Here is a 19,302-nt window from a genome sequence, read left to right as displayed (position 1 = left end):
ACATCTGCTCTGTACACCTATACTATCTGCTCTGTACACCTATACTATCTGCTCTGTACACCTATACTATCTGTACACCTATACTATCTGCTCTGTACACCTATACACCTATACTATCTGCTCTGTACACCTATACTATCTGCTCTGTACACCTATACTATCTGCTCTGTACACCTATACTATCTGCTCTGTACACCTATGATCTGCTCTGTACTATATCTGCTCTGTACACTATACTATCTGCTCTGTACACTTATAATCTGCTCTGTACACCTATACTATCTGCTCTGTACACTTATATTATCTGCTCTGTACACCTATACTATCTGCTCTGTACACCTATACTATCTATACACGTATACTATCTGCTCTGTACACCTATACTATCTGCTCTGTACACCTATACTATCTGCTCTGTACACCTATACTATCTATACACCTATACTATCTGCTCTATACACCTATACTATCTGCTCTGTACACCTATACTATCTGCTCTGTACACCTATACTATCTGCTCTGTACACCTATACTATCTGCTCTATACACCTATACTAACTGCTCTGTACACCTATACTAACTGCTCTGTACACCTATACTAACTGCTCTGTACACCTATACTATCTATACGCCCGTACTCTCTATACGCCCGTACTCTCTACACGCCCGTACTCTCTACACGCCCGTACTCTCTACACGCCCGTACTCTCTACACGCCCGTACTCTCTACACGCCCGTACTCTCTACACGCCCGTACTCTCTACACGCCCGTACTCTCTACACGCCCGTACTCTCTACACGCCCGTACTCTCTATACGCCCGTACTCTCTATACGCCCGTACTCTCTACACGCCCGTACTCTCTACACGCCCGTACTCTCTGTATAATATCTATATTCCTTTATTCTCTATACACCTATGCGATCTACTGTAAACATATTTACTATCTATACACTCATTGAATCTACACACCTATACTATCTATACACCTGCACTATCTATACACCTATACTATTTAGTGTGTACACCTATATTATCTACTGTATACACCTATTTTATCTATATACCTATACTAACTATACGCCTATACTATATATACTCCTTTGCTATCTATACACCTATACTATCTACTGTAAATATATATACTATCTATACACCTGTACTCTTTATACAACTATACTATCTCCACACCTATACTGTCTAAACACCTGTACTGTCTCTACACCTCTATTGTATACACCTCTACTGTATACACCTTTACTATCTAATATATACACCTATACTATCTACTGTAAACACCTATACTATCTACTGTAAACACCTATACTATCTATACACCTGTACTATACACCTGTACTATCTATACAACTATACACTACCTTTCAAAAGTTTGGGGTCACTTATGTATTTGTTTTTGAAATGAAATCACATTTTCTGTCCAATAAAATAACATCAAATGGATCAAAAATACAGCGTAGACATTGTTAGTGTTGTAAATGACTATTGTAGATGGAAACTTATGATTGTACGCCTACGTAGATATTACAGAGGCCCATTATCAGCAACCATCACTCCTGTGTTCCAATGGCACGTTGTGGTAGCTAATCCAAGTTTATCATTTTAAAAGGCTAATTGATTAAAGTCCAATATGAACAAATTCTTATTTACAAGGACAGCCTACTTCTTCCTCCCCAAATGGGGATTTGAACCCCATTCTCCCGCGTGCCCCGCATTCTGTAGTACAGGCATGGCCTGCTCTCCCTTATGTAAGGAATTAGGCACTTTCCCATGTTTACTACAATATGTATTGTAGACTGCACAGTAGCCTAATAAACACATTTCATAAATAAAATAATGATAAAAAATACTCTTTCAAAATGCAGTTGTACAGCACCATATTTTCCATTCCATTCTAACGGAAACCCTGAGGGTTTAATTTTTCATGGAATAGAAACACCATAATATTATTCAAATGAATTTAAGCAAGTACCAGTCAAAAGGTTGGACATGCCTATTCCAGGATTTGTCTTTTTTACTACACTGCTCAAAAAATAAAGGGAACACTAAATAACACATCCTAGATCTGAATACTTTTTTCTTTTCATAGTTGAATGTGCTGACAACAAAATCACACAAAAATGATCAATGGAAATCAAATGTATCAACCCATGGAGGTCTGGATTTGGAGTCACACTCAAAATTAAAGTGGAAAACCACACTACAGGCTGATCCAACTTTGATGTAATGTCCTTTAAAACAAGTCAAAATGAGGCTCAGTAGTGTGTGTGGCCTCCACGTGCCTGTATGACCTCCCTACAACGCCTGGGCATGCTCCTGATGAGGTGGCGGATGGTTTCCTGAGGGATCTCCTCCCAGACCTGGACTAAAGCATCCACCAACTCCTGGACAGTCTGTGGTGCAACAGATGGAGCGAGACATGATGTCCCAGATGTGCTCAATTGGATTCAGGTCTGGGGAACGGGCGGGCCAGTCCAAAGCATCAATGCCTTCTTCTTGCAGGAACTTTGACAGCTCTTTGATCTTGACCATAGTGGAGTTTGGAGTGTGACTGTTTGAGGTTGTGGACAGGTTGTGGTCTTTTATACTGATAACAAGTTCAAACAGGTGCCATTAATACAGGTAACGAGAGGAGGACAGAGGAGCCTCTTAAAGAAGAAGTTACAGGTCTGTGAGAGCCAGAAATCTTGCTTGTTTGTAGGTGACCAAATACTTATTTTCCACCATAATTTGCAAATAAATTCATTAAAAATCCTACAATGTGAATTTCTGGATTTTCTCATTTTGTCTGTCATAGTTTAAGTGTACCTATGATGAAAATTACAGGTCTCATCTTTTTAACTGGGAGAACAAGCACAATTGGTGGCTGACTAAATACTTTTTTCTATACACTTATACTATCTACGGTATACTGTCTACTGTATCTACTATATAAACCCGTACTATCTACTGTATACACCTATACTATCTACTGTATACACATATACTATCTACAGTGGCAAGAAAAAGTGAACCCTTTGAAATGACCTGGATTTCTGAATAAATTGGTCATGAGATTTGATGTGATCTTCATCTAAGTCACAACAATAGACAAACATAGTGAGCTTAAACTAATAACACACAATTTAGTGTATGTTTCTTGTCTATATTGAATATATAATTTAAACATTCACAGTGTAGGTTTGTTTAGTTCACAGTGTAGGTTTGTTTAGTAAGTGAACCCCCAGGCTAATGACTTCTCCGAAAGCTAATTGGAGTCAGGAGTCAGCTAACCTGGAGTCAAGTCAATGAAACGAGATTGGAGATGTTGGTTAGAGCTGCCTTGCCTTATAAATAACTCACATAATTTGAGTTTGCTATAGACAAATTGTCTATAAATGGAGAAAGTTCATCACTGTTGCTACTCTCCCTAGGAGTGGCCGTCCTGCAATGATGACTGCAAGAGCACAATGCAGAATTCTCACTGAGGTAAAAAGAATCAGAGAGTCAGCTAAAGACTTACAGAAATCACTGGAACATGCATAACATCTCTGTTGATGAGTCTACGATACGTAAAACACTAAACAAGACTGCTGTTACTGGAGGACACCACGGAAGAAGCCACTGCAATTTTGCACACTATTAGCATTCTCTCAACCAGCGTCACCTGGAATGCTTTTCCAACAGTCTTGGAGTTCCCACATATGCTGAGTACTTGTTGGCTGATTTTCAATTACTCTGCGGTCCAACTCATCCCAAACCATCTCAATTTGGTTGAGGTTGGGTGATTGTGGAGGACAGGTCATCTGATGCAGCACTCCATCACTCTCGTTCTTGGTCAAATAGCCCTTTCACAGCCTGGAGGTGTTTTGGGTCATTGTCCTGTTGAAAAACAAATTATATCCCATCTGGTTTGAGCTAAGTGGGACTGGCGTATCACCACAGAATGCTGTGGTAGCCAATCTGGTTAAGTGTGCCTTGAATTCTAAATAAATCATAGACAGTGTCACCAGCAAAGAACCTCCACACCATAACACCACCACCTCCATGCTTTACGGTGGGAAATACACATTTGGAGATCATCCGTTCACCCACACAGTGTTTCTCAAATACATGGCGGTTGGAACCAAAAATCTCCAATTTCGACTCATCCGACCAAAGGACAGATTTCCACCGGTCTCATGTCCATTGCTCGTATTTCTTGGCCCAAGCAAGTATCTTCTTCTCATTGGGGTCCTTTTAGTAGTTGTTTTATTTGCAGCAATTCAACCATGAAGGTCTGATTCACAAAGTCTCCTCTGAACACTTGATGTTGAGATGTGTCTGTTACTTGAACTCTGAAGTATTTACTTGGGCTGCAATTTCTAGTGCTGGTAACTCTAATGAACTTATCCTCTGCAGCAGATGTAACTCTGGGTCTTTGTTTCCTGTGGCGGACCTCATGAGAGACAGTTGCTGTCACGCCTTGGTCTTAGTATTTTGTGTTTTCTTTAATTATTTGTTCAGGCCAGGGTGTGACATGGGTTTATTGTATTGTTGTATTGGGGTTTTTGTAGGCATTGGGATTGTGGTTGATTAGGGGTGTGTCTAGTATAGGCTTGGCTGCCTGAGGCGGTTCTCAATCAGTCAGGTGATTCTTGTTGTCTCTGATGGGGAACCGTATTTAGGTAGCCTGGGTTTCACTTTGTATTTCGCGCGTGATTGTTCCTGTCTCTGTGTAGTTTCACCAGATAGGCTGTTATTAGGTTTCACGTTCCGTTTGTTGTTTTTGTATTTGTTAGTTATTTCATGTATTGTTCCGTTTTTCTTCATTAAAGTCATGAGTAACAACCAAGCTACATTTCGGTCCGACTCTCTTTCTACAAACGAAGAACGCCGTTACAGTTTCATCATAGCACTTGATGGTTTTTGCGACTGCAGTTGAAGAAACTTTGAAATTTCTTGAAATATTCCATATTGACTGACCTTAAAGTAATGATGAACTGTAGTTTCTCTTTGCTTTTTTGAGCTGTTCTTGCCATATGTCAAGAACAGGTTTTTATTGTTTTATTGACCTTGTCTTTGTAATCTTTGCTGATGCTTGTGGTGATTTTTCAAGTTTGGATCAATTAAACTACTTTACTCTGTAGAAGTGTGATCTGAATTATAAAATTCTATAGGATGAGTTTGATGCATGGTCTACATTTCTGTTGGTGATCCACACTGATGGTTTGTACATCTTATTCAATTTGTTTATTGCTATATTTTTTTTAAATCCCCTTTCAATCACATTTTTAAAGACACTTCAGAACATTGCCCTCAGGCCACTTTGTATAGAAGATTAATATTTTCACACAAGGTCAATGGATTCAAAGGATAACAGTGTGCAAAATAAGCCATCATACATTAAAAAACGGCAATTACTGAAGAACACCTAAATGTGTGGGTTCACGTCCTTGCTTTGAAATCAGAATACATAACAATGTCTTTGTAGTTTTATTACAAGGCCTCTCACACTTCTCTCCTGGCCACAAATAATGACAATGTTTCTTCTTCTATTCTTATTTATGCAAATAATCTCATACAAGGTTAATTGAATTAAGTCGCTGGTATATTATACTGGTGTAGTTTACAGTGGCTTCAGAAAGTATTCACACCCCTTGACTTTTTCCAATTTGTGTTGTGCAAGTGCCTGAATATAAAATGGATTCAATTGTGATTTAGTGTCACTGGCCTACACACAATAACCCATCATGTCAAAGTGCAATTAGGTTTTTCAATTATTATTTTTACAAATGAATTAAAAATTAAAAGCTGAATTGTCTTGAGTCAATAAGTATTCAACCCCTTTGTTATGTCAAGCCTAAATAAGTTCAGGAGTGAAAATGTTCTTAACAAGTCACATAATAAGTTGCAATAGTGTTTAACACACACAATTATCTTTAAGGTCCCTTGGTCGAGCATTGAATATCAAACACAGATTCAACAACATAGACCGGGAGGTTTTCCAATGCCTCGCAAAGAAGGGCACCTATTGGAAGATGGCAACAACAACAAAAAAGCAAACATTGAATATCCCTTTGACCATGGTGAAGTTATTCATTATGGATGGTGTATCAATACACTCAGTCACTACAAAGATACAGGCGTTCTTCCTAACTCAGTTGCCGGAGAGGAAGGAAACTGGTCGGGGATTTCACCATGAGATCAATGGTGACTTTAAAACAGTTACAGAGTTTAATTCCTGTGATGGGAGAAAACTGAGAATGGATTTTAAAAAACTGTAGTTACTCCACAATACGAACCTAAATGACAGTGTGAAAACAAGGAAGCCTGCACAGAATACAAAGCAATTCACTTTTTGTCCTGAATACAAAGCGTTGTGTTTATGTTTGGGGCAAATCCAATATATTACTGAGAACCGCTCTCCATATTTTCAAGCATGGTAGTGGCTGCATCATGTTATAGGTATGCTTTGTAATGGGTATGCTTTGTTATTAAATTAGGAATTTTTTTCACGATAAAATAACTAAATGGAGCCATGCACAGACAAAATACTAGAGGAATTCCTGGTTCCATCTGATTTCCTCCAGACACTGGGAGATTAATTCACCTTTCAGCAGGACAATAACTTAAAACATAAGGCAAAATATACACTGGAGGTAGTTACCAAGAAGAAAGTGAATGTTGCCAAGTTACAGTTTCGACTTAAATTTGCTTGATAATATATGGCAAGGCATGAAAATGGTTGTCAATGATCAACAACCAATTTGACAGAGCTAGAAAAATATTGTACAATCCAGGTGTGCAAAGCCCTCCCGAGACTTACCCAGATAGATTCACAATTGTAATCTCTGCCGAAGGTGATTCTAATGTGTGTTTATTCCGTGCTGTGAATACTTATGTAAAAGAGATATTTCTGTATTTCATTTTCAGTACATTTGCGAAAATCTCTAAAAACGTGTTTTCACTTTGTCATTATGGGGTATTGTGTCAATGGGTGAGAGGAAAAAAAATATTAAATACATTTTGAAATCGTCTGTAACAACATAATGTGGATTAAGTTACAGGGTATGAATACTTTCTGAAGGTACTGTAGATACATACGTAGATAGTGTAGGTGTATAGTTAGTAGGTGTATGTATAGTAAAGGTTAATGCACTAGATAGTGTAGGTTTAAAGATAGTACAGGTCTATAGTTGGTATAGGTGTTTAAAGTAGATAGTCTAGGTGTATAGATAGTATAGGTGTATACAGTAGATGGTATAGGTGTATACAGTAGATGGTATAGGTGTATATACAGTGCTTTGCGAAAGTATTCACCCCCCTTGGCATTTTTCCTATTTAGTTGCATTACAACCTGTAATTTAAATTGATGTTTATTCAGATTTCATGTAATGGACATACACAAAATAGTCCGAATTGGTGAAGTGAAATTATATATTTTTTTTATATATACAAAACTGAAAAGTGTTGCGTGCATATGTAGTTTGCTATGAAACCCCTAAATAAGATTTGGTGTGACCAATTACCATCAGAAGTCACATAGTTAGTTAGATTGCACATAGATGGACTTTATTTAAATGTCACATGATCTCAGTATATATACACCTGTTCTATAATGCCCCAGAGTCTGCAACACCACTAAGAAAGGGGCACCACCAAGCAAGCTCCACCATGAAGACCAAGGAGTTCACCAAACAGGTCAGGGACAAAGTTGTGGAGCACCATTAAATCCATTATTTAAAAATTGAAAGAATATGGCACCAGAACAAACATGCTAAGAGAGGGCCGCCCACCAAAACTTACAGACCTGGCAAGGAGGGCATTATTCAGAGAGGCAACAAAGAGACCAAAGATAACCCTGAAGGAGCTGCAAAGCTCCACAGCAGAGATCGGTGTATCTGTCCGTAGGACTACTTTAAGCCGTACAATCCACAGAGCTGGGCTTTACGGAAGAGTGTCCAGAAAAAAAGCCATTGCTTAAAGAAAAAAATAAGCAAACACGTTTGGTATTTGCCAAAAGACATGTGGGAGGCTCCCCAAACATATGGAAGAAGGTACTCTGGTTAGATGAGAAATTGTTGAGGGAAAACTGTTTCAGTCTTCAAGAGATTTGAGACTGGGACAGAGGTTCACCTTCCAGCAGGACAATGACCCTAAGCATACTGCTAAAGCAACACTCGAGTGGTTTAAAGGGAAACATTTAAATGTCTTGGAATGGCCTAGTCAAAGTGTACAGTTGTAGGTGTACAGGTGTATAGTTAGTATAGGTGTTTACAGTAGTTAGTACAGGCGTGTAGATGGTACAGGTGTATACAGTAGATAGTATAGGTGTATAGATAGTATAGCTGTATACAGTAGATAATGTAGGTGTATAGATAGTATAGGTTTATAGATTATATCGGCATAAAGATATTAAAGCTGTATAGATTCTATTGGTGTGTAGATTGTATAGGTGTTTACAGTAGATAGTGTATGTGTTAGTATAATTGTTTACAGTAGATAGTAATGGTGTATAGATAGTATATGCATATGGATAGTATAGGTATATAAAATCAGCGTGAAAAGAAACTCATTTTCAACTGCGTTTATTTTCAGCAATCTTAACGTGTAAATATTTGCATGAACATAAGATTCAACAACTGAGACATGAACTGAACAAGTTCCACAGACATGTGACTAACAGAAATGGAATAATGCGTCCCTGAACAAAGGGAGGGTCAAAATCAAAAGTAACAGTCAATATCTGGTGTGGCCACCAGCTGCATTAAGTACTTCAGTGCATCTCCTCCTCATTGACTGCACCAGATTTGCCCATTATTGCTGTGAGATGTTACCCCACTCTTACACCAAGGCACCTGCAAGTTTCCGGACATTTCTGGGGGGAATGGTCCTTGCCCTCACCCAGACTTTCTCAATGTGATTGAGATCCGGGCTCTTCGCTGGCCATGGCAGAACAATGATATTCCTGTCTTGCAGGAAATCACGCACAGAACGAGCAGTATGGCTGGTGGCATTGTCATGCTGAAGGGTCATGTCAGGATGAGCCTGCAGGAAGGTTACCACGAGGGAGGAGGATGTCTTCCCTGTAACGCACAACGTTGAGATTGCCTGCAATGACAACAAGCTCAGTCCGATGATGCTGTGACACACTGCCCCAGACCATGACGGACCCTCCCAATAGATCCCGCTCCAGAGTACAGGCCCCGGTGTAACGCTCATTCCTTCGAAGATAGACGCGACCAACATCCCTCGTGAGACAAAACTGCGACTAGTCAGTGAAGAGCATTTTTTGCCATTCCTGTCTGGTCCAGCGAAAGTGGGTTTGTGCCTTTCGGTGAAGTTGTTGCCGGTGATATCTGGTGAGGACCTGCCTTACAACAGGCCTACAAGCCCTCAGTCCAGCCTCTCTCAACCTATTGCCGATAGTCTGAGCACTGATGGAGGGATTGTGCGTTTCTGGTGTAACTCAGGCAGTTGGTGTTGTCATCCTGTACCTGTCCCGTAGGTGTGATGTTCGGATGTACCAATCCTGTGCAGGTGTTGTTACATGTGGTCTGCCACTGCGAGGACGATCAGCTGTCCATCCTGTCTCCCCGTTGTGCTCTCTTAGGCGTCTCACACTATGGACATTGCAATTTATTGCCCTGGCCACATCTGCAGTCCTCATGCCTCCTTGCAGCATGCCTAAGGCACATTCACGCAGATGAGCAGGGACCCTGGGCATCTTTCTTTTGGTATTTTTCCAGAGTCAGTAGAAAGGCCTCTTTAGTGTCCTAACTGTGACCTTAATTGCCTACCGTCTGTAAGCTGTTAGTGTCTTAACGACCGTTCCACAGGTGCATGTTCATTAATTGTTTAATGGGAAACAGTGTTTAAACCATTTACAATGAAGATCTGTGAAGTTATTTGGATTTTTACGAATTATCTTAGAAAGACAGGGTCCTGAAAAGGGGACGTTTCTTTTTTTGCTGAGTTAAGTTAGTATTGGTGTATACAGTAGGTATACTGTTAGTATAGGTGTATAGGCGTATAGACAGTGTAGGTGTATCGATTGTATATATGTTTACAGTAGATAGTATTGGTGTATAGATAAATAAATAAATACATAAATAAATAAATAAATAAATAGATAAATAGTTAGTATAGGCTTGTACAGTAGATAATGTAGGTGTATTGATAGTATAGGTGTTTACAGTAGATAGTATAGTATATGGTTAGTATAGGTGTATACAATAGATAATATAGGTGTATGGATAGTATAGGTGTATGGATAGTATAGGTGTATGGATTGTATAGTATAGGTGTAAACAGTAGATAATATAGGTATATGGTTAGCATTGCCCTGACCATAGAGAGCTGTTTCTTCTCTGTGTTGGTTGGGGCGTGACAGTGACTCGGGTGGGTAATCTAGGTGATTAATGATCTATGTTGGCCTGGTATGGTTCCCAATCAGAGGCAGCTGTTTATCATTGTCTCTGATATGGGATCATATTTAGGCAACCATTTCCCCATTGTGCTTTGTGGGATCTTGTCTAGGTATAGTTGCCTGTGAGAACGTCATTGTGCTTTGTGGGATCTTGTCTAGGTATAGTTGCCTGTGAGAACTTCATTGTGCTTTGTGGGATCCTGTCTAGGTATAGTTGCCTGCGAGCACTTCATTGTGCTTTGTGGGATCTTGTCTAAGTATAGTTGCCTGTGAGCACTACATTGTGCTTTGTGGGATCTTGTCTTGGTATAGTTGCCTGTGAGAACGTCATTGTGCTTTGTGGGATCTTGTCTAGGTATAGTTGCCTGTGAGAACTTCATTGTGCTTTGTGGGATCCTGTCTAGGTATAGTTGCCTGCGAGCACTTCATTGTGCTTTGTGGGATCTTGTCTAAGTATAGTTGCCTGTGAGCACTACATTGTGCTTTGTGGGATCTTGTCTTGGTATAGTTGCCTGTGAGAACGTCATTGTGCTTTGTGGGATCTTGTCTAGGTATAGTTGCCTGTGAGAACTTCATTGTGCTTTGTGGGATCTTGTCTAGGTATAGTTGCCTGTGAGCACTACATTGTGCTTTGTGGGATCTTGTCTTGGTATAGTTGCCTGTGAGAACGTCATTGTGCTTTGTGGGATCTTGTCTAGGTATAGTTGCCTGTGAGAACTTCATTGTGCTTTGTGGGATCTTGTCTAGGTATAGTTGCCTGTGAGAACTTCATTGTGCTTTGTGGGATCTTGTCTTGGTATAGTTGCCTGTGAGAACTTCATTGAGCTTCACGTTTCGTTTTACGCTTTGTTTTTCTTTGACTTTTCCTAATAAAGAGGATGGAAACATAACACGCTGCATCTTGGTCCACTCCTTATAACGATCGACAATTGTGTAGGTGTATAGGTGTTTACAGTAGATAGTATAGGTGTATTGCTAGTATAGTTGTTTACATTAGATAGTATAGGTTTTTACAGTATAGGTGTTTACAGTAGATAGTATAGGTGTATAGATAGGATGGCACACAGATAGTATAGGTGTATAGCTAGTATGGGTATAGATAGTATAGGTGTATAGATTTTAAAGGTGTTGATAGTATTGGTGTGTAGATAGTACAGCTGTATAGGATTTTGTTAATACCTGGATTTCTGCATAAATTGTTCTTCATCTAGGTCACAGCAATAGACAAACACAGTCTGCTTGTGTGTGAACCCTTGGATTTAATAACTGGTTGACCCTCTGGCAGCAATAACCTCAACCAAATGTTTTCTGTAGTCAGGAGGAATTTCAGACCATTCCTCTTTACAAAACTGCTTCAGAACAGCAATTTTCTTAGGATGTCTGGTGTGAACTGCTCTCTTGAGGTCATGCCACAGCATCTCAATCGGGTTGAGGTCAGGACTGGGCCACTCCAGAAGTCGTATTTTCTTCTGTTAAACCATTCTGTTGATTTACTTCTGTGTTTTGGGTCGTTGTCCTGTTGCATCACCCAACTTCTGCTGAGCTTCAGTTGGCTAGTTGGCTGACAGATAGCCTAACATTCTCTTGCAAAATATCTTTATAAACTTGGGAATTCATTTTTTTGGCAATGATGGCAAGCTGTCCAGGCCCTGAGGCAGCAAAGCAGCCCCAAACCATGATGCTCCCTCAACCATACTTTCTAGTTTGGATGACATTTTGATGTTGGTATGCTGTGGCTTTTTTTCCACACATAGCGTTGTGTGTTCCCTCCAAACAGCTCAACTGTAGATTCATCTGTCCACAGAATATGTTGCCAGTAGCGCTGTGGAACATCCAGATGCACCTTTGCAAACTGCAGACGTGCAGCAATGTTTTTTTTAGACAGCAGTGGCTTCTTCCGTGGTGTCCTCCCATGAACACTGTTCTTGTTAAGTGTTTTACATATTGTAGACTCTTTAACCTCTAGCGACGAGCAATCCCGTATCCGGGAGCGTAATCATAGCCTCAAGCGCATTACCATAACGCAAGTTTCCTATTCATGAAAATCGCAAATTAAATTAAATAAATATATTGAAACACAAGCTTAGCCTTTTGTTAACAACACTGTCATCTCAGATTTTCAAAATATGCTTTTCAACCAAAGCTACACAAGCATTTGTGTAAGTATTGATAGCCTAGCATAGCATTAAGCCTAGCATTCAGCAGGCAACATTTTCACAAAAACAAGAAAAGCATTCAAATAAAATCATTTACCTTTGAAGAACTTCGGATGATTTCAATGACGAGACTCTCAGAGTTCATTTTTTCCAAAAAGATTATTTGTGTTGGCGAAATAGCTCCGTTTTGTTCATCACTTTTGGCTAAGAAAAAGACTGGAAAATGCAGTCACTACAACGCCTAACTTTTTTTCCAAATTAGCTCCATAATATTGACAGAAACATGGCAAACGTTGTTTAGAATCAATCCTCAAGGTGTTTTTCACATATCTATTCGATAATATATCAGTCGTTGGTTGGTTGGTTTCTCATCAGAAGCGAACGGAAAAATACTGCAGCTGGAGATTACGCAATAATTGCAACGGAGGACACCAAGCGACCACCTGGTAGATGTAGTCTCTTATGGTCAATCTTCCAATGATATGCCTACAAATACGTCACAATGCTGTCGACACCTTGGGGAAGCGACAGAAAGCCTAAGCTCATTCGTGGCCCATTCACAGCCATATAAGGAGTCATTGGCATGAGGCAGTTTCAAAAAATGCAGCACTTCCTGATTGGATGTTTATCTGGGTTTCGCACTCACAGACAATATCTTTGCAGTTTTGGAAACGTCCGAGTGTTTTCTTTCCAAAGCTGTCAATTATATGCATAGTCGAGCATCTTTTCGTGACAAAATATCTTGTTTAAAACGGGAACGTTTTTCATCCAAAAATTATAATAGCGCCCCCTATATCCAAGAAGTTAACAATGTTAGCATGTTACAGAGATTTCTGTAAGTCTTCAGCTGACACTCTAGGATTATTTTTAACTTCATTGAGCATTCTGCGCTGTGCTCTTACAGTCAAATTTGCAGGACAGCCACTCCTAGGGAGAGTAGCAACAGTGCTGAACTTTCTCCATTTATGGACAATTTGTCTTACTGTGGACTGATGAACATCAAGGCTTTTAGAGATACTTTTGTAACCCTTTCCAGCTTTATGCAAGTCAATAATTATTAATCTTAGGTCTTCTGAGATCGCTTTTGTTCGAGGCATGGTTCACATCAGGCAATGCTTCTTGTGAACAGTAAACTCAAATTTTGTGAGTTTTTTTATAGGGCAAGGCAGCTCTAACCAACATCTCCAATCTCGTCTCATTGATTGGACTCCAGGTTAGCTGACTCCTGACTCCAATTATCTTTTGGAGAAGTCATTAGCCTGGGGGTTCACATACTTTTTCCAACCTACACTGTGAATGTTTAAATGACGTATTCAATATAGACACGAAAAATACAATCATTTGTTTGTTAAGTTTAAGCACACTATGTTTGTCTATTGTTGTGACTTAGAGGACGATCAGATCAAATTTGATGACCAATTTATGCAAAAATCCAGGTAATTCCAATGGGTTCACATACTTTTTCTGGCCACTGTATAAAATATATAACACTTTTTTGGTTACTATATGATTCCATATGTGTTGTTTCATAGTTTTGATGTCTTCACTATTATTCTACAATGTAGAAAATTGTACAATTAATAAAAATCCTTGAATGAGTTGACGTGTCCAAACTTTTGACTGGTACTGTGTGTGTATATATATATATATATATATATATATATATATATATATATATATATATATATATATATATATATTATGTTCCACCAACTTTGCGCCCCTGCTATTTCCCTTAACACATTCCAGACAACCGTTAGCGTATCCCTAGCCATCTAGCTTATCTAAATTACATTCGCTAACTTCTGTTACTTCATGGTTCATTCTTACATCCACATATTTGCCTTATGACAGATGTAGCGTATAGAATTATTGGACCTTGACAGGTTGCTTTATCTACTGTGTACCTCAGTTCAAATAGATGTATATGCTGACTATTTGTGTGTGTGTGTGTGTGTGTGTGTGTGTGTGTGTGTGTGTGTGTGTGTGTGTGTGTGTGTGTGCGCGCACAGCAATGGTACACCAGCTCCATGAAGGGGGTGTGTGCGTGGCTGACAGACAGACTGGACCTTCAGCTCCACATGTACCAGCTGAAAACACTCATCAAGATTGTCAAGGTAACGCTCATTGTTGTGGTGTGAGTGTACACTGTCAACATTCACAGTAAGCTGTAGCCCTAATCAAGACTGTCAATTTTTCTTTTCTTTTCTTTTTTTTTTACCCCTTTTTCTCCCCAATTTCGTGGTGTCCAATTGTTAGTAGCTACTATCTTGTCTCATCGCTACAACTCCCGTACCGTCTCGGGAGAGACGAAGGTTGAAAGTCATGCGTCCTCCGATACACAACCCAACCAAGCCGCACTGCTTCTTAACACAGCGCGCATCCAACCCGGAAGCCAACCGCACCAATGTGTCGGAGGAAACACCGTGCACCTGGCAACCTTGGTTAGCGTGCACTGCGCCCGGCCCGCCACAGGAGTCGCTGGTGCGCGATGAGACAAGGATATCCCTACCGGCCAAACCCTCCCTAACCCGGACGACGCTAGGCCAATTGTGCGTCGCCCCACGGACCTCCCGGTCACAGCCGGTTACGACAGAGCCTGGGCGCGAACCCAGAGTCTCTGGTGGCACAGCTGGCGCTGCAGTACAGCGCCCTTAACCACTGCCCGAGACTGTCATATTTCATGTTGGACATGAGGTATATGGAATCATGTGCTTTGTGAATAATGTTATTAATAATTACTTGGGAAATGAAATGCTTTATTTTTATATATCTGATTCTGAACATTTAGTCTAGTCAGCACCAGATTAATGCAGAGGCTTAAATGGGCTGAGGCCTAGGGGGTCCTAAAAGAAATAAATAAGCAAATATATACTGTAGGTACACTGAGTGTACAAAACAATAGAAACACCTTCCTAATATTGAGTTGCACCTCCTTTTGCCCTCAGAATAGCCTTAATTCTTCAGAGCATGGACTCTACAAGGCGTCAAAAGTGTTCCACAGGGATGCTGGCCAATGTTGACTCTGATGCTTCCCACAATTGTGTAAAGTTGGCTGGATGTCACTTGGGTGGTGGACCATTATTGATACACAGGAAACGGTATAGCGTGAAAAGTTGCAGTTCTTCTCGGTGTGCCTGGCACCTACTACCATACCCCGTTCAATGGCACTTAAATATTTGTCTTGCCCATTCACCCTCTGAATGGCACACATACACAATCCATGTCTCAAGGCTGACTTCTTTAAACTGTCTCCTTCCCTTAATCTACACTGATTTTAAGTGGATTTAACAAGTGACATCAATAAGGGTTTCATAGCTTTCACCTGGTCTGTTTATGTCATGAAAAGAGCAGAGGTTCCTAATGGTGTATACACTCAGTGTATTAAATAAGTAGTATAAAAAATATATATATTTGACTACAACCTCCAACCACAGGAGGACTCAGGAGCCCGCTTTCAATGTGTAGACAGCCTGCTGCTGCTCTGCTAATCATCAGATGGGGGAGGAAAGGAGGTAGGGGGCCCATGTGGGTAACTAGGGGGGCCTGCCTTGGATGGGTAACTGATTCAGGGCCGGCCCTAGCCTTTTGGGGACCTTAAGCGGGCAAAACATTTTAGTCGCCCCCTTTTGAGCGCAGAGAGAAAGTTAATTTCCTGCAACTCTAAACATTTTGCCATTGGGGTGTAGAGAAAACATGTTGCAGTTTTATTAAAGTAAGTTTTAAGCAGTTCTAAACATTTTGCCATGGGGTGGAGAGTCATTTTTGAAGTTTAAATGATTTACCTGCAATTCTAAACATTTTGCCATGACTTATGTCATGTTAATGATATCTGAGTGAGAGTGACTAACACAATCAATGGGGGCCATGTGTGCCCGGTTGGTATTCGGGCAAAGATTACTACAAGTTTAGCTAGCTGGCTAGACTAACTTAAGTAACAACACCTGTGATGGAAACCAGGTAGTTTCAGTACAATTTTATAAATGCAGACAGATCATTTGTTCATTCGACATGGTGGAATCTTTTTGTGTCGGTAAAATTAATATTGCGAGAAATGGTGGTGGAAATATTGATTTATAAATATTGATATAATAACGATAGAATCGACGTAAACTTGGAGTCACACAATGATGTGCTGTGTTGTCCTACCACTGAGAAACCATGCATTATATTAGGCTACAGATTACATAGAGCGTCTGCTAAATGACTTAAATGTAAATGTAAATGATGAACTTCACTGGGTGGTAAAGTGCACGGTGATGAGCTTCATGCTCCTTTCCAGTAAGTATCGAGGGTCTTATTTTTGGTGATAGGATTGATGCTTGACTGCCGTTTGACAAATAAAAATATTATTTCCATAATAAGCATATTTTATAGACTAGCCTACCTGCACAGCCAACCCGCTAGATCTGTGAGCTGTTGGCGAGAGCAGGGTTTTCCCGGTGCATCTTCACGCACTGACTCTGTTTGGTGGAAACACAAATGATAAGGAAATTTGATTTTTTTTGTTTATGCAGATTTTTTTATATTCACATGAAAATCTGTTGCCAATTGGATGGAATTGTGTATCCTACTCTGAGCAGTAAGTAGTGACCCCGACTGAGTTCCCCAACAGTACTCCTCACTGCATTCCCAGAAAGTTGGTTGGCCCTCTATGATGTCACGTAGGTTAATACATTGCTATGTTTTCAATTACAGTGCATTCGGAAAGTATTCAGTCCCCTTGACTTTTTCCACATTTTGTTACTGAATACTTTACCGAATGCACAGTATAAAGCCCTTTTACAAATCTCCCACTGTACCTGTCATTACTAACCTTTAGAGATATGAGTTACCACACCTGGTCTCAGGGATGGATAACTGGTCTCTACTGAGTTAGTTAAATCAGATTACATTTTTTTGCACTGAATTTGTGGAACAATCTTCAAATTGTTGTTAAATGTGATGTTTCAGAAAGCTGATTGAGGACCTTATTACTGATGAATGTGTTTTTTATGACCCTGTTTTTCTTTCTGCTTGCATTTTGTATCTATATTTTGATTTGTGTAATTTGTGTAGTTCAGGGCTCATCTATTTAAAAAAATACATTGGTCTCAGTATGAGTCCCTGGTAAAAAAAAAAGAAGTATATTTACATTTTAAATATAAACAGTTATTGGCACCTAGATTGAGTACACTCAGACATTGGAGCCCAATTTGGATGGACCTATTGAAGAAGACCACAGTGGCCTTGAATCTGGCCTTTGTCCAAATCTGTTCAGTTCCACTATTCGGCACACAACAGGCTATTGTTCCACCATTCAAACCTGACAGTCTATTCTGTTCTGACCATCCACACTCGGTCTCTGTTTCACATTGAGAGACGCCTCCATGTTCTGTGTTTTTCTGTTTGGTTTCACTCACAGAAGACCTACCGAGACTTCCGGCTCCAAGGAGTCCTGGATGGAACCCTGAACAACAAGAGCTATGAGACCGTCTACAACCGCCTCACTGTAGAGGAGGCCACCATGGCTGTCAAGGCCGGCGACGGTCTCCAAGGCATCACCATGAGGGACAGTGATGAGGAGGATGGGTGAACCTCTCCCTATAGCGCCAAGTCTGGTGGCCCTCGCATATAGACTGAAATGGGAAGTGTACAGGAGATGGAAGGGGTGGAGATTACGTGTGTGTGTGTGTGTGCAACAGAAAGAGATGGAGGGCTTGTAGAACACACACTTAAGTCTATGATAAAAACATCCATCGTTGTGATCCTCCCTCCTCCCCTCCCCCACTTACTCCAGTAGTGGCTACCTTCACAGCCATAATGATAATGATGTCAGTACAGCTCAGTGGTCACCAACTGGTGGCCTTCAGTGCAGTTTACGTTTGTTTATTTAATTTGTTTGTTGGTTTCTTTGTACTTTATTTTAATAGTGATGTAAATCAAGAAAAAAGAAACAAGTTGTGCTCTTATGGTTACCTAGATACAATCATGCCAATTGAAACAGGTTTCAGAGGTCTCGCCAATTGCAGGTCTATTCTGTGGTAAATGTACAAAGTGCATTATGAGGACATTATGAGTACATTTCAGGGTGTTTGAGGACATTGAGGTTGTTCTTACATAATCACACTGAAAGAGCGATGATACAGCCAATATACATATGTTTATGCTCTACTGTATGAATGTAATGCATTGGCTAAAGTGCTACATTGTCATTTAATGTATTTAGGCTATGCTTGAGTGTATTATCCCTCACAAGAGTTAGACACAATATACATTCAAAGCTGTGTCCAGTAGGCTAAAGCTGATTGATAGAGTGCATTATGTTTTGAATCTGAATTGATGTCTTAACTGTGATACTTCAATCATTTTGTGTCAGTGGAGTTCAAAGACAAAACAAATGGGACAAAATATAGGAAATATATTTCTATTGTCTTCTGTGCACCTGTTTTTATTCAGGTGTGAATGTTCTAAGTGTTAGAATTAAAGTGTTTTTAAAGCAATCATGGTGTCTTGAATTTCTCCATAAACTATGTTAACAACCCAATCTGTAATAAGGGCCCTTTTACTGTTAAGTTGATGGACAGAGCTGGGGAAATCTACCTATTTTAAAGCTATACATTGTTTGCTAAAATACTTAAATCACAACAAAAACAAACAATTGAGTAAAGCTAAATATATAAACATTTAACTAGTTTTCTTCAAAAATCATATACCCTTACCTAATATACAAATTGTGACAAACTATTTGCCATCAGTT

The 19,302-nt window shown here is 39.9% G+C and overlaps 1 protein-coding gene across 7 annotated transcripts in view; it reads left to right on the top strand.

Moving 5' to 3' along the window:
• Positions 1–19,045, top strand: part of LOC118358779 (calcium-dependent secretion activator 2) — a 274,241-nt gene extending 255,196 nt beyond the window's left edge. For 5 of the 7 annotated variants that reach the window (XM_052480603.1, XM_052480602.1, XM_052480601.1 and 2 more), the window contains 2 exons: positions 14,576–14,680; positions 17,968–19,045. In XM_052480603.1, coding sequence (XP_052336563.1) covers positions 14,576–14,680; positions 17,968–18,138 — 276 coding nt within the window. In that variant the 3' untranslated portion in view covers positions 18,139–19,045. Of the gene's footprint in view, positions 1–3,430; positions 4,989–14,575; positions 14,681–17,967 lie in introns of those variants that run through there. The other 2 variants (XM_052480605.1, XM_052480607.1) reach the window with 2 other exon arrangements.
• The last annotated feature ends 257 nt before the right edge of the window (positions 19,046–19,302 follow it).

The sequence above is a fragment of the Oncorhynchus keta genome, chromosome 26 (assembly GCF_023373465.1).
Source record: "Oncorhynchus keta strain PuntledgeMale-10-30-2019 chromosome 26, Oket_V2, whole genome shotgun sequence".
NCBI lineage: Eukaryota > Metazoa > Chordata > Actinopteri > Salmoniformes > Salmonidae > Oncorhynchus > Oncorhynchus keta.
Note: the sequence above shows the minus strand (reverse complement) of the source record. Positions and strands in the feature narration are given on the sequence as shown.